Source organism: Strix uralensis, chromosome 3 (assembly GCF_047716275.1).
Source record: "Strix uralensis isolate ZFMK-TIS-50842 chromosome 3, bStrUra1, whole genome shotgun sequence".
NCBI classification, from domain to species: Eukaryota; Metazoa; Chordata; class Aves; order Strigiformes; family Strigidae; genus Strix; species Strix uralensis.
Window position 1 is genome coordinate 124654002 of NC_133974.1, and position 20983 is coordinate 124674984.

Below are 20983 nucleotides of genomic sequence, written 5' to 3' on the forward strand. Positions count from 1 at the left end.
ACTTTTTTGGTGCAGAGGATGCTCATACTGCCCAGTGTCCTCCCCTGCTCTGCTGCCACAACAACAACAAAAAACCCAAACAAAAACCTATCTCTGCCACTGCATTGGTTTGAAAGGAGAAGCTGAGGTCTGTAATGTCAAGATAAGGTATTTTATCAGCATTTAATTACAGCCCTTTGTTAAACGGGTGCATACGGAAGTAGCACAAACCCATTAAATGGTAATGCTGAGTTCTCATCAAGAACTTGTTTATTGGAGAATCAATTGAAGGAGGTCAAAAATGCCATTTTCACTCCCTGGTTATTTTAGGAGTTCTATAGCACGAACACCCTTTTTATAACCCAGGCTGATATTTTAGAAAATATCACTGTAGTAAAATTTTCTTTACATGTCTACAATTTGTTTCCAAAACTGTTAATTGGGCTTGCGGGGAAAAAGGCCAGTCCAAATGTAAAGCTGCTTCCCAGCATACTTCATCTCAGGATAATCCTTTTATCCAAGGAAATTAAGGTGCATTTTATAACATCTGGTGGTACGTTACCAAGCCTACAGTGGAGCAGAATAATGCAATAAGCTCAGCACACCACCGTGTCCATTTTTCGTAGAACTTTTTAGCTATTTATCAAACTTGGTTTTCAATTTATGAGCAAATCTAGTCCTCCTGAAAATGAAACACCGCTTCTGGCTTTGCATCAAGCATAATGCAGGCAAACTCATGCCGGAGTTCACCGCGCAGCCCCGCCAACACACCTCTCTCTTATTCTGCGGCACCGCCGATGCATTGGCCTGCGCTCTTCCTGCAAACAGCTTGGCAGACTCCGAGAAATTAATCGCTATGGTTCTGGGGTAGGTACAAACCACAGCTAACATGAGTTGAACCCAGCTTTGCTAATTAATAGAGCCAAGATGAATTTTTTTTTAAATCTCTGAAGGGAAGGCAGAATGACGCTTCAGAGAAGGAGTTGTTTGGATTTTGTAAACCTCTCTGAGCTCTGTGTGTGCTGTAAAGGCTTGCAAAAGAAGGGGAAGCCAGGGGTGCAAGTGTTGGATGGTCAGTGAAAATCCCTGTTCAGCATTCAGCAGCAATTCAGATAAAAGCAAGCTTAAAGAATGGGAGGAAATAAACCTGAAAATTTAGTTATTTACTGCTGCTGCGAAATCTGTGTTAGCTCTTGTCTCCTAACCTTGAAGAAAGACATAATAGACATAGAAAGGTATAACAGACATTAGCAGGGTGAGGAGAGACATGAAAATCCTGTGAGCAGGGAGGGGAGGCAGACATTCCCTGTTCTCATTGCCATTCTTTCCTTTATATGCAGGCCTCTTTTCACCCTACTACCCACCAAAATAGTCCAAATCTCACAATCTCCACTACCTCCCACCTCTTTGGTAGGACAGTAAGCAGGGGAATTTAAAAGCAAGATACTTAAACCAGAAACAAGTATTTTTATTACTATGATGCAGTTATTCCTGCCTTTGTTGGTATCTTTTGGTGAAGAGTGCAGCAGAAAGATCAGCCATCAGTACAAATCCCTAGGCTTGCAAGTGTTAAAAAGGTGTAGTGCTTTGATGTTCGAAAGGAAAAGAAACACGTGCATTTTAAGGACACAGGCCCACTCACAAATTTTATTATACTTCCACTTTAGGACAGCTGTCTAAAACTAGGCTACAGCATTCGTTATTGCATGTCCTCCTCCTGTTCCCTGCTTCCTCAAGGAAGGGGTGGCTTTGAGTTTTACAGTGCTGCTCTCCCTCTCCCTGCCTTAAACCACAGCACAATCAATTTTTATTTTATCTGAGAGCTGCTACATGACTCGGTTCTTCTTCCATTCAAGAGCTGCAGTGAGAAGACATGGGGTGGTGAGACTGCGCCCTCATGGCCATGGCATGCCAGGCAAGCATGAGGTCCACCAGGCAAGGTCCTTGGTGCTTAAGCTTTTCTCCCAGGAGGACACATTTAGTCTGATCGCAGGAGCGGGGAGGAGGTGGAACGTGTCCTGTTTCTCACATTCCTAAAGCAAGAGCGATGACCTTACATCTGCCAAGGGGCACTGGTCACAAAGCTTACATTTTGTTGATGCAGGAGAATGGGGCTGTGGTGTTACAGATTTACTACCAATGAAAAATCTGTCCATTCTGCTGAATGCTGATGTCCAAACTGTGGATGCAGACTGAAAAAGAAGGTTGCTGCTGTGGAGAAAAAAAAAAAAAAGAGACTTCTCCTCTGCTTCAAAGACACAGAAAGCTAAATGAGCTATTCACATCATCTCCATTTTCCTCAGGAGAAGTGGTTAAGTTCCTTTATATTTCATTGCCCTCTCCTCCCCTTGTTCATGGGAAGAAAGAGATAACCAATTAAGTATCTGATGTGGAGGAGCTGCAGCCTTTCTTTGTGCAGAGGTATCTCCGATTCTCACATGCTTATTTTCATATTCAGTTTTCATATGCCAGGCGGATCACTTATTAATTGTTAAATGACTGCTCTGCAATTCAGTTATGGAAATGATTTCTACTTCAGTACCACTTGCCCTTGAATTGAGAACAAGAGGTCAACCAAAATTAGATAACTTTTCTTTGAATCTTTTATCTTTCCGAAAAAAGATACAGTTCAACATGATGCCTGTCAAGAAGACTATGAAGTGCTGTGCGTTAAAACAGTCTTCATAGCAGGGCTGTTTTGGGGATCATGTTGGGAACTGCTGTCCTGACCTTCCTCATTAGACTTTTAAATGAATGAATCCAGGTATGGTGCACTGACTGTAATGCAGAGTTTATATTCTGTTGCCTGTATTCATTTCTAGGGTGAATTTTGAAATTGCATCTTGAATAAAACAAAGTTGTAATATTAGCTGAGGCAAAGAGAACTGTGTGGGCAGAGCCTACAGCCCCTTGACTTCAGTGGGATTCTGCACAGACATAAGTGTCCTCCCACGTTAATCTCTTTGCAGGATTGCACCTACAGGTTCAGCTTTTATTGTGAGCCTTTGCTTCTCCTCTTACACAAGGAGAGAGGCTGGGAAAAAAAAAAAAGTTATGTATCATGCAGCAAATATTAGCAAGGACATATTCTGTGCTTAAAAAAAAAAAAAGAGGCAAAGGAAAATGCAATTCTGTAGCTTCTCTATATTTTTTCAGCAGAGAGCTATATTCCTCTGGTGTCTCCATGTCGGCACGTAACGCTGATATTTTAGTGCATTTGATCCAAAGGTCACTGAAGTCAGTGCAGAGATCCCCACTATCTGTAGTGGGCTTTGCACCACACTCAGCAAGAGCTGCTGTTTTGCTGAGCCTGTCCCGAGGCTTTGGAACAGCAATAGCAGCAGTGTTGGAGGGGCTATAAAACAGGCTGGACTGCGAATACGTGGCTGCCCTCCTTTCTGCAGGAGGTTTCTCACAGTAAACTGAAAGACAGCAGTTTGCATTCTAAAAGAAATGAGAAAAAAATACCAAAAATTAAATAAAACTTTTTGTTTTCCAGCTTGACTTTTTTCCCCTTGTGAATTCATACATTCAAATTACTAAAAAGAAAAAAGTATAGTTATTTTGGTCCTGCTGAGAATATGTGTTTGCAATGGCAACGTAACCCTGAGTAGTCCCTTTTGTCCCCATAAATTCTATTTTCAGATCAACGGAAAGGGTATAGATAAATGCCACAAAACCAGCAAAAAAAAGCCTGTTTGTCCTGACCACTTTGTCTTGTTATATATTTTAAGAAGGAAAACCCAGCTGAATATGTGCTGAACTGCAGGCATATTTTCAAGCTTTTGGTACGCTGTTTTCGTATTTTTAGATGAGCCCTTCTGCCCAAATGAGAGTAACTTTTCACTCTCCATTTAGAGGCATACTCGTGTGTAATTCAGGATCTGTGTGATGCACCAGTGTGTCGGGGACAGAGGGTTAATGTTTTTGTAACAAGATGGGGATGCTGCTGGTGGTGTGTGTGCCTCTGAGGATTTGTTTTGCCAGGCTTTGTGCTCTTCCTTCTCTAGCTGGTAAAATACCCTGGAGCAAATGTATGCCTGGCATCACTGTGATGCTATAAACACACCCGGGATAGATGTGCATAAACAGATGCCCTTGAAAAATTGCTGTATGAAAAATTCCATTTTGTGGGCACAAACACATTTTCTGTAGCCAGGGCCTGCTGATCTAAGAGCTTAGGTACAAGAATATAGGGACTTTCTGAATATGGGATTTTTTGAGGGCATTGCCTGTCACTGTTCAGAGACGCAAACCAGCAGAGGATTTGCATGGCCTTTACTAACCACTTGCAGAACTTGCAGCAACCAAAATAAACACCGTTGTACTTTTTGTTCAGCTCTGCGTGTTGAAGTATTTCAACAACATGCCCTGTACTCCCCTCTTCTGCTCCTCCTGTTTCAGACAATCCAGGTGCCTTTTAGACCACAGGGCAAGTTTGCAGGAAGGAGCAGAAAAGAAGGTTTTAAACACATCTTATTCCAAAATGCTGATTCAGACTAATTTTAATCTTCGGTCTGTTCTTTGACCAAACCAGGTATGGTCTTGGCTGAAGACAGATTGAAGTTGAAAAGCCAAGATCTGGCCATTGCCGTCAACAGGAGCCAGCATTGCCTACTGTCATGTAAAATAAAAGCACTTGAACTGTCTTAGGGTATTAATTTCCACTCAGCTTTTATATTTGGCATAATACTTTTAAGCAGAATATTAATGGACACTTGAATCCTTTATATAACAGATAAACTAAAACATTAAAGAGCTGCGAGGGAGCAAGAGAGATCTGTTTTGGGGATGATAACCAAGTTATTAAGCCTGCAAGCTGATAGTGCTCTCAGCCAGAATATGCCAGGATCCCAAGTCATGCAGCCTCCTAAAGGTCAGGTATTCTCTGTTCAGGTTTTGACTGTGAGATTATTTTTAAATTCAGATTACTTAAACTGTGTCCGTGTAGTTGGTATAAAAGTAATTCTTAACCCCACAGCTCATTCCTGTTTTCCTGTCATTAAATATTGCAGTAACAGAGAGGAACGTGGTTGACACTGATTTGATTAAATAAACAATTAAAAGCACGGAAATTTCCTTATGTAGTTAAGAGTTAACTAAATGCACAGTCTGCAAACTCCAGTCTTGGCCATACCCTGTAACAAAAACGTGCCCCAGTGGCATAGAGGGTTTGATGTTATAAAATGGTACTTTCCAATACATTTAACAAAATGGTAAATAATATCAAAAAGTAGTTGGAACTTGATTCTGAAAAGGGTTTTTTTATGATGCTGAATGATGCTTGATTTTAATTTTTTTGCAATGTTGAATGACCCCTGTGTTAGATAATAGGGAGTTTAAAATGTAATAAATATGAATTCCAGGTCGGATTAATATTCTCACTAGAGAAGCTGAATTTATGGTAAAAGCAGAAGATCCTTCCAGTAAGGGCTCTCTTAGACCAATTCTATACTGCAATTAAGTGTTACAAGACTGAAAAAACAGAGACTAGCCTAGGTATTCGGAGATTAAACATGTATAGAGAAAGCTGTGGACTGATATTTCAGCTCTCTGAGCAGGCTTAAAAACACAAACCATACAAAATATAGCGCTAGAAAACAAGTACAGCTGTCAAACAAGATAGAAATAGAAAAATGCAGATCAGCACAGGAAGGCAATGCTCATAAGTGAGGAAGGACATTTACCCTTTGAGGTGCCCGGCAGGGGACTTTCAGAGGAAAGTACATCACCTTGCAGTGGTTCCACTGAGAGACTCTTTGCTAGTTAAGGGCTGACACAGCAGAGCTCGAATAAATGATGATGGAACTTTCTAGTCTCTGGTGCCTTTGTGAACACCAGCAGTGGAAGGACTACCAGTGGTGAGGGAGCTGACATGAGCTGGAGAAAAATGTGATTAAGAAGTAAGATGAGAAGAACCTATAGTGCATTTCCTTTAGTTTTTAAATGCATGTGGTGATTCAAATTTCACAGTGATAGAAAGGTAATTTAATTATTTTTTTTTAATGCCATCTTTATATGCTTCTCTGTACAGTTTGGTGAAACTTGCAGGTATCACTGTATTTTTTTTTTTCTTCTAAAACCTCTTAAGCCCTGCCAGATATCCAAAGGTATGCACTAGGGCATTCACATGGAGAAAGATACATACAAATGTTAAACATAGTATTTCAGCCTCTGTTTCCCTAATATCGCATCCTGTGACAGACACTGGAATTGCATTTGTTCTAAAGGAGGAAAAATAATATGAAACTTTCAGTCTATTTTACACTTTTAGGGTGATTGGGAACTGGCAACCATGTTTGTTACAGAATTAACGTGATTCCAGATAAAGCTTTTACGTACCATCTCCCAAACAGGGGTTAGACCAGTGATGACCGGTCAATGAGGGTAGATTCAGACTATATATAAGGAAGAAATTTTTTACGATGAGTGAGATGAGACACTGGAACAGGTGTCCCAGAGAGGTGGTAGATGCCCCATCCCTGGAAACATTCAAGGTCAGGCTGAACAGGGATCTGAGCAACCTGATCTAGTTGAAGATGTCCCTGCTCATTGCAGGGATTTGGACTAGATGACCTTTAAAGGTCCCTTCCAACCCAAACTATTCTGTGATTCTATGATTTCCAAAAATTGACCACAAGCCCCTAAATAAATTCTCCCTAAATTCTTCCTTAATAAGCCTTGACCTTGAAGAGTCCTGACTCTCTAGACTTGTATTGCCTCTTCCTTCTTGTTGTAAGGAGGAAATGGCCACGTCTGTAGGACAGGCTTTCTCCCTAACACGCACACAAAGTGATACAAATCTCTGCAACCCATCTGCACGGAGGTCTTTTAAGCTTGCCTAACGGAAACAGAGTTTGTGCAAAGAATAGTTAGAAAGCAGATGCATTTCCTAGGTAGTGATTTTAACTCTCTGCTTGTTTACATCTTCTTCTACATAACAACTGGGCTCAAGACCTAACCAGAGTTGCATACCAGCGTCATCAAGAAAGTGTCAGTGGACTAAGCAGTTGAAGTGATCTATTTTGCACTCTGTTACACCTATTTACTTCAAGCCGGTCAAGCAGCAGGAGAAAAATGCCCCTGTTAAAGATTAAACAAACCATGCTCCTTGTTTTAGGGTTTGAAAGAAATCTTGAGCTCAGCTGTGCTTTCAAAGATGCTGCAATTCAACTGAAAACAGTCTTGATGTGCTTTCTGTGTCAAAATAGTATCTGTTGGGGCATAGAGGAATTGGGGGTGGTTCTTTTTGCATTGTTTTTTAAAAATTAGTTTAGACACAGAGATGTCTCACTTTTCATTCCTGCACCAGGATTTAAATTGTAAGACTTTGTTCTCTTGCCGCAACCCTATTCCTATCTAAAGAAGGCAACAGTGATGACAATGCTATTAGTTAGGATTACCCAACCCTATATTCAGTGGCCTTTGGCTTTGACCAACTTACATGGTCACTATTTGTTATGCCAGGCTGAATCCTTCCCCAAACTGGTTTGTCAGTCTCCAAGATCAAGAATAGGACAGGAAAATGTTCTGAGGGTTTCTCCTTAAGCATCTTGTCATATAGGAAGTGCCATAATGCCTTTGGGGGAGAAAAAACTTGGAAAGAGTAGGCTCAAGGTTTACAGCAAGGTCAGGAAGGTGCCTCTTGGTGCCCTTATGAAAAAAAAAAAAAGCCTTAAAAAATTTAGAAGCCTCTGAAAATCTTATTTGTGCATCCTTGATAGAGATTTTGTCCAGCAGCTCAATTCCTAGAGGTTTTTGCCTGAATGGAGCACATTCCAGAATGCAAATGCAGCCTCCGGATGCTCTGGGTGCTGCTGTAGGTACCTGGCTCTGGGTTCAGGCTGATGAACAGGCTACCCAAGGGTAGGACACAGGGTGTTGCCAGAAGGTAAGAGACAACCTCATATGTAAGACAGTGAAACATGACCTCCCAGCTTATTCCAGTCTGCAAAGCCCTGATGTGAGGCTTGGTGAAGCTGGCCACAGCTGCGCGTTTCAGAGTCGTTTCCCAATACGATGTTCCCCATGTTCTGGGTGCCCGAGGCAGATGCAGGTAAACAGAACAGAGCCATATGCTTACAACCACAGGTGGTTGGAGCTGTGTTGAAAGGTATGAAGCACTATTAAAAACCATTTCATGTTTCTGAAGAATGGGGTAGATATCTCAAACTGTGGATACACCAGAGGGTTTTCAGGTTCTGCATCTCTTTGCCTGTTTACCAGGTGCTGAAGAGACACCGATGCAGCTTCATGGGGATGATTGACTTTGCAGCCTTAGCATTTGTGCTTAGTATTGACATGTGGGTCTTGGGAGGACAAACCAGGCTATTTTTAAACAATTATTATTAGTGTGTTTCAGTCACTCCACATTTATGAAGCTAGTTGACTACGGGGTTGGAGAAATCGCTGGGAATTCCTTATCAAATTCACAGTTTTATAATTAGTGACTTGATCTGTGAACAGACAGGAGGGCAAAGTACTATGTGCGTGATATACATTTAAACATATGCTGCTCTTCAGTGAGGGAGAGCCATAAAGGGTTTTCCACTCTTGCTAACCTCCCGTGATGGCCAATGACTGCAGCAGATTTGGAAAGAGATTTTATGGGGTAACTTGAGTCTCACCTACTTGAAGATGTTGTAAAAGGGTGTTGGAGGAACCAGGTAAGCAAGTCGAGCGAGTGGCAATCAATCAGATAAGCCCACATAAAAAGTTACAGGTATAATCTTGCAAAGAGTCATCGGTAGACGAGAATGAAATTTGCATTTTGTCAACATAACCAGGTCTGTCTTTTCTGAATTGTGTTGGTACAGCAGAACTGTGGCTTTTATAACATTTCCTTTCTGGCCACAGCAAGTTGCCATATGAAGTGGCTCAGCGTTCAGGGTGTTTGAATGTGTTTTGCCCTCATACAGGAGAGACATTCATGGTGTTTTCTCCAAAACAGCTGAGGGTTTGGACTAATCGACATCCATAATGAATGAGCAGCGTCCTAGCAGCATCTGGAACACAGCAGTTATGACAGAGCACTCTTTCAATAATGAAAAGAAATAGGAGAACACTAATCGCAAATGCAGGGTAATCACCATTTGTTCATTGTCAGCCTCTGTATTTACGCATTGTAGTATACTATTTTTAAGTGGAAGCGTGGATGAGTAACCCCTGTAATACAGAGTTTGTGTAGGGGGAGCACACAGGGCAGGATGCTGCTCTCCAAGTGGGATATGGGGAATACATAAGGTTAAAGCTGTTCTGAAAAAGGAAACAGGTACAAATCAAAGTGATTTTTTTTTTAAAAAAAAAAAAAAAAGGAAGGTGGAAGGCTTACAGAAACCAGTGCAAGTTAGTATCACCAGTTTGAAAACAGCATAGCCATATAGAAAGTATATAAAGCTTGCATAATAGTGTTAAGCTGTCTTTTTTTCTTGTTAATTCTTTTTCTGTGTTATTCTTGTTAATTCTTTGATGCGAAACATGTGAGAACTAAAGTGTACGCTTCCTTCTAATTAGTTATACTGATTAAAATATGGTTTGGGGTTTTTTTCCTGTAACACTTTCAGAAAAGAAACCTGTGCTTCCAAAAGACACGAAGACAAGCAGGTTAAAGCATGTGCATCTCTGCATCTGCAAATAGTCATTTTTCATGTAAGGTATAAAATACTAGGTAGGCTGTTTTCACTAGGTTGATAACGTAAAAGCAATGACATTACGTTTGCTGTGCAGTATCAGAGACCTAGTCTTATGCTTCTGGAATTATTCCAATTTCTTACAATCCTTTATATTTAATCTGTGGTATTACAGGCTTGATGTTACATTAAAAGTATTAAAAAATCTGCAAGTGGGTTAACTTTTTTTTTCTATGGGGATGTAATAATCATTCGCTTAAGAGATTCTTGCTTCATGTAATACCAAAATAATGGAGAAGTATTAGAAGGCACTTTCAGTTACAAATATTTGTGCTTTATTTAATACAGTATTATGCAAATGAATTGCACTTTACCTTCGAGTTTTTGAAGGCCGTGATTTGTTGCAAAAATAGCTCTGAATTGAATTAAAAATGATGACTTTAGTATTGTCAGAAATGTGGCCATATGAAATCAGTGGATTGCCATCCATTCCAATTTTTCTGGAATTATCTAGACTTTACTGTCATTATCTTACGCCCCACTGTATCTTGCAGAATATTAATGAATCTAAAAATAACTTCTGAAGTTTGCAGTGGGATCATGATTGATGCAATGTGATAAAAGATTCGATGCAGCATCTCATACTTCTGCTGCCCTGCGTTGGGTTGTGTCAGCCTGGGTTCTTTTTATCTTTTTACCACTTATCAGGTGTTCCTAAGCTGAGAATCCAAGCAGCAAAAATAAATCACTCTCATAAACATCTGACATGAAATATTTCCATTTAGCGTGAATCAGCCAGTTCAATGTGGTATTCGATTTTTGAAAAAGAAAAAAAGCTCAAATGCACTATTTTTCTTCTTTTTTTCAGTCCTTTTTTCCTACTTTCAAGAATATTGTCATGGTAATTTACACATTATCTTTTATCACTTTTTTTTTAGCATGAATTATTCAGGTCATTTCTGTCTTACTCTCCCCCCACTCCTGCTAGGAATGTCATTCCTAGGAGAAGCACACCTGGAGCAGCCAGGAAGCGCTCAGTGCTAGGAGGGATCTTCCACTTTGACAGTCTACAAGAAGATCAAGTGTAGATCATTGTGTATTTTGCCATTCCTGCAGCAGCTACCACAGATGTTTGTGTGTAAGAGGGATGTGGGACAGCGTTGCACATAAAGCCACGGTAGCAGAACAAAATCCCCTACCTCTTAACCAGGCAGCCCCAGTGAGGCAGCTTTGAATTGTGTGCACCAGGTGTCAGGGAGAGGCCCTCCAAAGAAAGGTTTGGAAGCAAGTAATAATAATTATCCTGAGGTGGCTTTATCAGGGTTTATTTATCAGGGTTTATTTACTTTTTGCCATGAGACAGTACAATAGCAAATTCCCACAGTAATGAGTAAGTAAGAGTAGTCTATGATGAAGGGAGGCTTCTGCAATAGAGCTTGGGGCATCATTGCAAAAATGACTTTTAGATGTGCCTTTTCCAAGGAAAACGTGTCCTCATGCTGTTTTTAAAAAGTGTCTCATTTCCAGTTTGAAATTTGGGTTATGCTGGGATTTTTTAAAATTTCTCTTGTCTTCTTTGGGATGGGGGAGGGTGTTTGGAATTTTTTTCTTAATTAAGATTTGCATTTCTTTATCATGCAAGCCTCTAAGCAGGTCCAGCTAAACCTTGAAGTATTGTTTCTGTCCATGTCAGGGAAATAACTCTAACATGGAGCACGCTATTAATACCTCTGGCAGCGGCTGGGTCACTGGCATGACTGGGGCTGTTTGCCAGCTTCCTTTCAGCACTGGGGCCAGTGGGCTCTGCAGGTGATAGAGCTGCCTCCGCTACCCCTGCTCCCAGCAGCACTGATGTGTCAAGGAATGACCAAAGCCACCTTGTAATTTAAATCTATTGATTTAAAAACTAGCAAGTGACCCTGATGGAGCACTGTGTAAAACAGGTCTAGAAGACTTTGACTGGTTTGTATTTTTTTTACTTGCAAAATTCAGGTGCAGTTATTACTATCAGGTCTGCGCTAGCCCTCTGCCAGCTCTCTGCTCACTGGCTATTTCCAGACACTTTCTTTTTGACTGCAGTTATAACCTTTTAGTGATAAAGAAATTAAAAAAGGGATAACTGAGAACGTGCGATTCTTGTTTGTGAGAATGGGTAGCTGGATCATACCATCACAGGCAAAACCTGCTCTGGTGCTGAGCCCGCAAGGAGGAAAGTGCATCTGGAGGAAACGTTGGTACCTCCGTAGGGATAGCAGGATGTAAAATGGGAGCTGGTGAGGTAGCTGGCCATAATTGGTTTTCCTGATGAAATACAATTTATTACACTTGTGACACGGGGTATTACTTACAGGGTAGTCCCTGCAGGTGTTTTACTCAAATAGTATTTAAATAGAATTAGCAAATTTGGAAGTGGGAGAGTTGACATTTTCAGATAAACCAGAAGATTTTTTGGTAATCCTAACTCATGCTGCTGAAGCAGGTTATATCTAAGCCCATGCGTATGTTTCCTTTTACTCCAGATAAGCAACGTCTTTAAATGATAGGCTATGGATTCACTCTGAAATCAGTATTTTGTCTTTTCTGCTTAATTAATGCCTTGGAAACAAAGTGACATTTGTTTCTGCTTGTGGGTGTTTCTGGAGAAGATGAGTGTGCACTGAATTCCCAGGCACGTCTGCTATCGTGCTGGCTTGTGTGTGATGCAAGCTGACCTCAAGTTCAGGCTTGCCTGACGCCTTAGTGACCGGCTCCTTGTAACGAGCAGCTTTCTCCAGGATTGTTTTATTTACCCCTCATCGGCTTTTCTATTTGCAACCTAATTTGCATGTATTGTGAATTGTAAGATATGCATCTGGTGTTAATACATTGCTGATTCAACCCTGGCCCTGCTGCTCTGACGTAAGCAAAGCTCGCAATTTCTTTAGTGCACTTAGAATAAGTCAAAAGCAGTTTTTAGATATGTGTTTACAGAGATCATTCTGTGTGAAAGATTGGTTAGCTTGTAATGTATGTAGCTTTATATATCCTTGCATTCCTTCTGAATATATGACATATATTATTCAGACATATAAGTATGCCTGAAGTCCTCCAAAGGCAGGTTGTCCTGTATCTCCTGGCCCACCACAGCTTCTGCAGAGAAGGCTGGGGCAGCTGTTCAGGTGGAAAACTAGACGTGGTTGTATTATGGTAGAATATGATATCGATTTGGAGGTATTCCCTGCTGGTTTTACTATCCAAGCTAACATAAAATGCTGAGAGGTTTGACAATCATGACTGGAGTCTTTAACTACCAGTGATGCGCTTAATTACTTACATAATCTATACTTGCTGTTTTTCCTGGTTAACAGAGGAGGTAGGAGATTTGCTTGGCTGCAGAATATTCAGTGATCTGGAAGAAAAAATGACATGGAGTAGTAGAAACATTGTTATTTATTGCTTAGCCATGAGGAACTTAGAAGTTGTTAAAAAGCAGCAAAATTCATTTCTATAGGGAATGTTATGCCAGAAATTTCTTTGATTCACCCTTTCACACATCCAACTAAGTGAAGAAATAAATTCCTTTTTATTTTAATCATGTATAACTGAATGGTTGGCTTCAGTCCAGAAAAGAAGGCAACACTTCTGAACTCCACTACTTTTTTTAATAACTTTTATTGAAATTCTGGCTTCTGCAATTCTTTTAATTAAGAAAAAACCGTCCATAAGTAAAGCACTTTGCTTACCACAGTATCAAAAACTGTTAATAAGGATAACAAGGTTTCCTTGATAGCAAGCAAATACATAACCGCAGATGTAAAACTGTTTTATCAGCTAGTCCTTTCCAAAATCACTTAATGTTTTTGTTGACAAAAAAAATTGGGAACACCGAAAATCAATGTGGGTTCTTAATCACAGTGAAAGGTACCAGGATGTTTGAAGGCAAGTTGGGTTTCTGGTGATGTTACAGATTTGGTTTTTGCTTATGCAAGGGGCAGCTAAATCTTTAAAACATCCTAATGCAAAACCTAAGCCAGGAGAATAAAATATCTTCCAGAGCATTGAAATTACACTGAATCTCAGCCTCTGCAAAGCAAATGGCTGCGTTTCCTGTACCTAAGACCCAAGAAACCATGATACTCCCCCATTGTTATGGGAAGCAGCTGCCTCAGTACAGAAGTCCACGTCTGCACCCGTCTGTCTGTCTGTCTGTTTGCACACAGGCATCAGAAGCTGGTGCTTTTTCACCATGTCCCTGATGAGGGATAGTAGGGGGGACTGGATAATTCCTTTGCAAAGAGCCATTAATGATCTCAGGAGCACTGCACCAAGTTGAGAAGGCCTTTAGGCATGGGACGGGTGCATTGGCTGGTGATTGCCCATCATGAGGTTTCTTCTTCACCCCCAGTCACTCAGCACAAGCTCCATGGGTCCCAGTTTGCGGCATCGCTGCTCTTCTACATCCACGTGATCTGAAGCAGTTCTCCTCCTGTGAGCCCCTCTCAGTAGTGACACCCATAGCCCAGTGGCCCCTGGGACCCCAAATCAAGCAGTTGTGAGTTGGCTTGTTCCCATAGGAAGTGGACCCTGCACTTGCTCCAGGCATATCTGAAATCCTTGGAGGTGAGGATGGGCACACAGCCTCACCTGTATTCTCTTTGTGTAGGGTTTCAAATACGAATATGAAATAGTATCTAACCAGACAAACCCTGCATTTCTCTGTGTCTCAGTTCCTTGCACACTGAGTGTGAAGGTGAAGTTGGCTTCCTCTCCCCTTGCACATGACACCTCTGCTGAACCGTGGAGACCTGCTCTTCTGGTAGCCAGCCAACTCTCAGCTTGGCAGCACTTCTCTGATTTGATGGAAGAAAGCCCCCGGTCCCTTGAACCCACCTGGGTTGTTAAGGCTATCATCAACACCTTGGCATCTTCAGTTGCTGAGCAATTTTTGTTTCCTACCCCTTGGTGGGGGGCTCTCCTTACTTCTCGCAAAGTTTTGTCTGAGGTGTTTCCACCTGAGTAGGCAAATATTTGCACGTAGCAACCTTCACTGTCCTTGGGCCAGTGAGTGTAAGCATGGCACCCCACTGATTGCATCTGTACCAGCATCTCCCTCGCAACCACAGTTTGCTAACATAGCTGACTTCCTAACTTCTGCTTCGGGAGATGCCCCACACCACCACCCTGGCCTGTGGAACAAGATTTGTCAAGACACTTTGGGATCCAAAGTGAATTTACCACCAATTTACATTGCAGTCCTGCCAGTGACCAAGTTCCCTGAATGCTGAGTGTTTTAGGAGGTCTCTGAATCAAGTGGAAATGAATAGAATAAAATGATATGTGAATTCAGAGGTGTTTATTTTTGTTCTTCCAGTATAGTGGCTAGAACTTGAAAATGCTGGATGTATCAGAGTTGCTGGGAACCATTTCAAGTAGCTGGTCAAACTGATGCAATAGAGAACAATTGTAAAGTATGTTTTTAAGTTTGAATGTGTGAGGCTTGGTTTTCTAAAAATACATGATTTTTTAAGTGTAGTTACTGAGATACAGAGACTTGTGCTTCTCTTGGTCTCTCATATAAATATTTTTGCAGCTCTCTCTTGTTCCTGAAAAAGAAAAAAACCTAGAAGACCTAATTCATGGCTGGGGGAAGTTTATGTTTCTTGAATGTTTGTTTTGCAGCTCCTTTTTATAGCTCAGGCTCAGGACCGAAATGGGAGGAGGGGTGGGAAAGCATGAGGGGAGAAAACCAAGATGGTCGCAGGACACAGACGTCCATTCCCACACCTTTCAGAGAGCATTGAAGTTGGCTTTCCAACCTGAAGGTGAGGATGCACGTGCTATTCCCATTGCACACGCACATGCCCTAACAGCCCTGCTTATGCACATACATGCGCCTTTTTCCAAAGGACATGGCCACCTCCGTGAAGGGCTCATCTGAAGTCCAGATTTCAGGCTAGTAGGCAAGCGTGCCGTGCTTCAGGGTGTCGAGGCCCCGCTGCTCATGCTTCAGGTATGAAACACTCACCACAGGAGGTTCCCGTCCAGTGAAGGGGCTCGTGGTGCCATCATCGCATGTTTGGTGGCTTCAGATAAGTGAGTGTTTGGTAGCCTGTTGATGTTCTTGTTTGTTAGCTTCTGAGTTTATTTTTAATGAATGACTCATTCCATTTTGGGCTGGCTTAACCACAAGAGATCCAAGTGGGCTGGAAATTTCTATAACAATAGGAAGTATCAAAAGGGATGCCTTGTTTCTTGCTGAGAAGAAGCAGAGATGCCAAATTTGTCTTGCTCCTGGAGGACACCTTAGGGTGGTGATGGGAAGTTTTAGTTTCACAGCTTCATCTTCTTTTTTCTTCCTTTTTTCTGCTTCTTTGGGACTTTGTGGAGGGTATAAACTAACAAAGTATTAAATAAAACTAAAGCTCAGTTCTGAGCAGCCTGATTTACAGCCCTCTCAGTCACATTTTAGGTTGGTCCACATAAGAGTGTGATAACTGTTTAGATACTGTCCAATCCACATAGGAAAGTTTTAGCTGCTTTATAAATAAAAGTATGCTTTGAGTTACACTTACATGTCTATAAAGTATCATGAAGAGACTTAATGTAATCCAAGAGTGTCCTTTTGCTCAATTGACATTCCTTTTAACTGACAAAACCTGAAGGGGGGGGGGAGTGGAAAAGCCTCCTTATGCCTTAGGCTCATGCAAAAACATCTCCACTGGAGCTGGGAGCTTCAGTCTTCTCCTGTCAGCTCACACTCACCCTGTGATTAAGCCATAAAATCAGTTTATGCAGAGTTTAAAGGCTGCATGGGCGCACCCTGGCCTGGGGAAGTCTGTTGATGGGCTCCCATGACTTGAGGTGTGCAGTTGTGGCTGGAAAGCCACAGAAGTCAGGAGTTTGGCCTTGGAGTTCATCCTGTCGAGGACTATGACCCAGGGCTCCGTAGTGTGGTGCCGCCACTCATTCCCTAACAGGTCAGGATAGAAATCAGCCCGTGGCCATGGCACACGTGTTGAGGAAAGAGAGGTCAGGTTATGGAGAGAAGGGCTGTTTTCAGATGTTGTCTGTGAAACAAGACTTGTAACATGTTATAGATACTGGGATGATTTTAGGTTGGTGAGAAAAGCTTCTGCATTAGCTCTTCTGTGAAAGCGAGCTCAAAATTTTTTGCTGGTCAGGTCTGGCGAAAACAAGGATGCTAAAACTGGGGGGATTTAGCAGGGGGAGGTGAAGAGGGATTGGCTTTGCAGTCGTGATTTGCAGCAGTTGCACCAGTTGGGCTGACACTGCCCGTTTCTGCTCACAGAATCACAGAATCATCTAGGTTGGAAAGGACCTTGAAGATCATCTAGTCCAACCGTTAACCTAGCACTGACAGATCCCAACTACACCATATCCCTCAGCGCTATGTCAACCCGCCTCTTGAACACCTCCAGGGATGGGGACTCCACCACCTCCTTGGGCAGCCCATTCCAATGCCTAACAACTCGTTCTGTAAAGAAACACTTCTTAATATCCAGTCTAAACCTTCCCTGGTGCAATTTGAGGCCATTCCCTCTTGTCCTATCACTTATTACTTGGTTAAAGAGACTCATCCCCAGCTCTCTGCAACCTCCTTTCAGGTAGTTGTAGAGGGCGATGAGGTCTCCCCTCAGCCTCCTCTTCTCCAGACTAAACAACCCCAGTTCCCTCAGCTGCTGCTTGTACAACATGTGCTCATTTCAGGGGAGAGCGGTTTACTCCAGCAAGAGTCTGTGATCTGGTTTCAGCACGACACTTCACAAAGCCTCAGGGGTTACCTACCGGATTACTTGAGATTTGACTTTTCCAGTGCCTCCCAATCAAGGAATGTATAGAGAGATATTTCAGGGTTTCATTCAGGCTTTCTTACGCAACCTCCTGCAAACACATCTTCTTCAGGCAGATCCAACCTCGATTTTTTTCAGTGCACTCCTAATCAGACAGGAAACTACAAGAAAGCCCACTGCCAAATGGAGTTAAGCTGTCAAATTCCTCACTAAACATTTTCTTTCTGCACAGTGACCAGCTGTACTTATGCTTTGCTGTAACTATGCTTGCAGAGATATTTTATACAATGTATTTTCCATAAGATGTGTCAATAACCATTGTCAAGAACAAGAGAAATGGTGCAAGAGAGCCCTTGTTTCCAGGTCCTAGATTCCATATCTGTGTCATTACGGATCCTGAACGTTTAATGCGATTTTTGTGATGTTTTGGAATGTATTAGGTAATATTATAGACATGAACAATTAATTTTAAAAATAAACCAAATCAAAACACAACCTACAGTAATAGTTTCTAATAAGATGCTGTTTATGAGTATAATTGCTTGCTCAGGCAAAGACCTTTCCTAATAGTCCTCTGTATATTCTACATGGTATATATTTAGTTACATATCTATTACTGAACTTTACTGATACATCATTCAATCATAGTTCTCCTTAATTCTACAAAACCTTTTCTAATCAGAAGCACCCACATACTAAAAACATAGCTTGATCTCTGCACCTTGGTCTGTTAGCTGATTTGGTCATTAGCAGATAATAAACATTTCACAAAGTCTGACTCATCCTGTCTAGCTACTGTAAGTGACTTACCAGTGCCTGAGTACCAGCATCAGGCGAGAGACACCAATACTTAGTACACACTGCTCTCATTGTATGAGGTCTTCCTTCTTAGAAAGTTTCAAGTGTTAAGCTTTAAATCACCGTTTTGATTTCTGCCTTGACCTGGGGTGGTTCCCCATGTGACTGATGTCTGAGCAGGAGCTCCGGCATGACATTTCCATGCACTTCACATGCTCAGCTTCCTGATCGCTGACTTGTGGCTCCTCATTTCTTTCCCATTAGCATTATTCTGGCAGTGCCTTTTGTGGTAATTGCACATAAAATGATCCCTTTACTGCCTCTGTCAGCAGTTTGGTTCGTATCTCACTCGCTGGTTTGGTTCTTACAGAAAATGAAACAACTCACAAATCCTCGGAAAAATGAGAGAGGGTAAAAGGTGAGAACTATTCCTGATGCCTGTGGAAAACCTCTTGTAGCAGTTCTGAAATATACTTAGTAAAAATTGATGGGTTTAATTTGTCTGATAATTTTATCTTTGTGTATTAACTATTAATTCCATAAATGTAAAGGATAAACTTGCGGTGGTTTGGGTAGATGCTAATTGTGGGAAAAAAATGTATTTTGAATAATGATCTAAATTTTTGTCTGGTAGAAAACAGATGAGACCTGGAGCTGCCCTTCTGCTTTTATAAGCACCACAGAGTCTGTGTTACATACAGTAATTCAGTGCATATATGGTGATTGCGATTGCTAAAACTATTCCAAAGTCTCATAAGGAAACCTCCCTCCATGCTGGCTTCACTTTAATTTTCAAATATTTTTGATTTGTTTCTCTATCACTGATGCTGCTTCACCTGGAACAACCTTTAGTACACAGTCATGATCCCAGCAATCTCAAACATCTCTTCTGCCAGAATCACATTAGGAAATGCTTCGTAACTATAGACATACCAGTAGCTAAGGCTAATGGACTGGAGATCTCAGGAGACCTTTTCACACTGGTGTTTATTAATGAGTTCCATCTCATTTGACCTTTATATGTATATATACATACATATATATGATTTATTTTTTAAATATATTTCCTTTATTTTCTGGGCCTTTGACAAAATCATTTTATTAAATCCCAATATCCATGTTATCAGAGAATAACAATTTTTTAAGATGTGACATGACTTTTCAGAGCAAATCTGTGATGCTGCTTAACATGTGTCTAAGTTTAAATTGACACTAGAGCCCATGTGTAAGAGAATATAAAACTCTCCAGAATTTCCAGACTGGAATGTCCTGTACAAGACTGCGTTCTGGATTCTTGTTTTCCCCTGTTTTAAGTCGGTTTTTTCTATGTGACAAGCTTTGTGCAGTGGCTCCAATCACTTTGCAGTTCTCAGTGTCTGCAGCAACAGCTTTGGGGATCACCAAATTGGAAAGAAAATTGGAAGTCTCAGATACAATTAAATTTCTACAAGCTTTGCAGGAGTCTGCAGCTAAAGAGAGACCCAAACTGATGCCTACATTGAAAGGAAAGGTGGGCAGAGCTCAGCTTCCCTGTGTCCTCCTCGGCAGCTGCCGGCTGCCCTGCCAACGTGTGCTGCTCTTGCTCTGTAGGGGTGTAGCCAACCTTTGGGTCTACTGAGGTTATTTAAGTGGTACCGGGAGAAAAAGGAGACATGGGACACAAATCATCAGGAAACCAGAACTCACTGTCACCCCTCTGTTGTATGCCTGAAAAACTGTTATCTTTCTCAACTATTGTTCTTGCACTTTTGTTTTGTAGGAATCAGAGTTTCTCTGTCTGGAGTTTGATGAGGCCAAAGTGAGCCAGATGCTGAAGAAACTCTCGGAAATAGAGGAGAGCATGACTTTGTTGACTCAGACCACTTAACTCTTACAGCAAATAAAGAGATTGCAACTCAGAAAACGAATGTCCCTCAGTACTTTTTCATAATTCCTGTTTCTGCACATAAAATAGGGAATGACTGTTAAATCCCAGTTATAACTGTACAACACATTCATAACCAAGTGTGGGCTGAGTCACACTGTAAAGCTTTCTCCATCCCCTCCTCCAGGCCTGTTTTCCAAGGTGGTAGCAGCTTTGTTCACATAAAGCTTTGCATAATCACGCCTTTAAGTTTAGCATAGCTTTTCTCTTTTTTCCCTCAGTCAGTTTTTGAGTCTTCCAGATGTTGTAAATACTGGGCTGGATGAACAGCAAAAGTAAATTGGCCAGTTGTGACAGGAGACAAGAGGAGGATCTCCTGTTTATCCTTCCAAACCATGGGCTATGTAGGACAAATCCACCCGCATGAACTCTGCCTGCTTAGAGCTTAAAGCCCAGGAGAGTAGATGAAGTGCAGCGAGTTCAGGGAGCAGAGACACAGACACACATTTTGGTAGTTGTGAGCCTCTGTGCTGCTGAGGATTAAATGGTTCCCAAGGGTGTGAGGTGGCCAACCTTGCTGTCCCCTTCAGTCACACCACCCGACACCATGGGGAGCCAGGGGACAATGAGGCGAGCATCTCTGGGGTGGTGGGAGGTGCTGGTTTCCCAAAAGGAGCAGCCCTCCTGTGTGTGCTGAGCGCCTGATCTGGTGACCACCTGGTGACCCTTCAAAAACACTTCTGACTGTCCACCTTCACCAGCCTTTCAGCTCTCCTGGCACCGAGCTGCACGGTGTGTTTGAGAGGCCAGTGCTTTGTGGGAGCACAGTTTAACTTGGCTGCACTTTGTTCTGTTTGTCATGATGTTTGTTTTGACCTCAGAAAGCCCCATGTTAAACCCAGGGTTTCTAGCGAGTGCATGTT

The 20983-nt window shown here is 41.7% G+C and overlaps 1 protein-coding gene across 9 annotated transcripts in view; it reads left to right on the forward strand.

Annotated features, from left to right (window-relative positions):
- Positions 1 to 20099, forward strand: part of COMMD1 (copper metabolism domain containing 1) — an 80142-nt gene extending 60043 nt beyond the window's left edge. For 5 of the 9 annotated variants that reach the window (XR_012628341.1, XR_012628342.1, XM_074864291.1 and 2 more), the window contains one exon: positions 19956 to 20099. Coding sequence is in view for 5 of the 9 variants with exons in the window: in XM_074864293.1 (XP_074720394.1) it covers positions 19956 to 20063 (108 nt within the window). In the remaining 4 variants the exon portion in view is untranslated. Of the gene's footprint in view, positions 1 to 15; positions 11413 to 18566; positions 18615 to 19955 lie in introns of those variants that run through there. The other 4 variants (XR_012628340.1, XM_074864290.1, XR_012628339.1 and 1 more) reach the window with 3 other exon arrangements.
- The last annotated feature ends 884 nt before the right edge of the window (positions 20100 to 20983 follow it).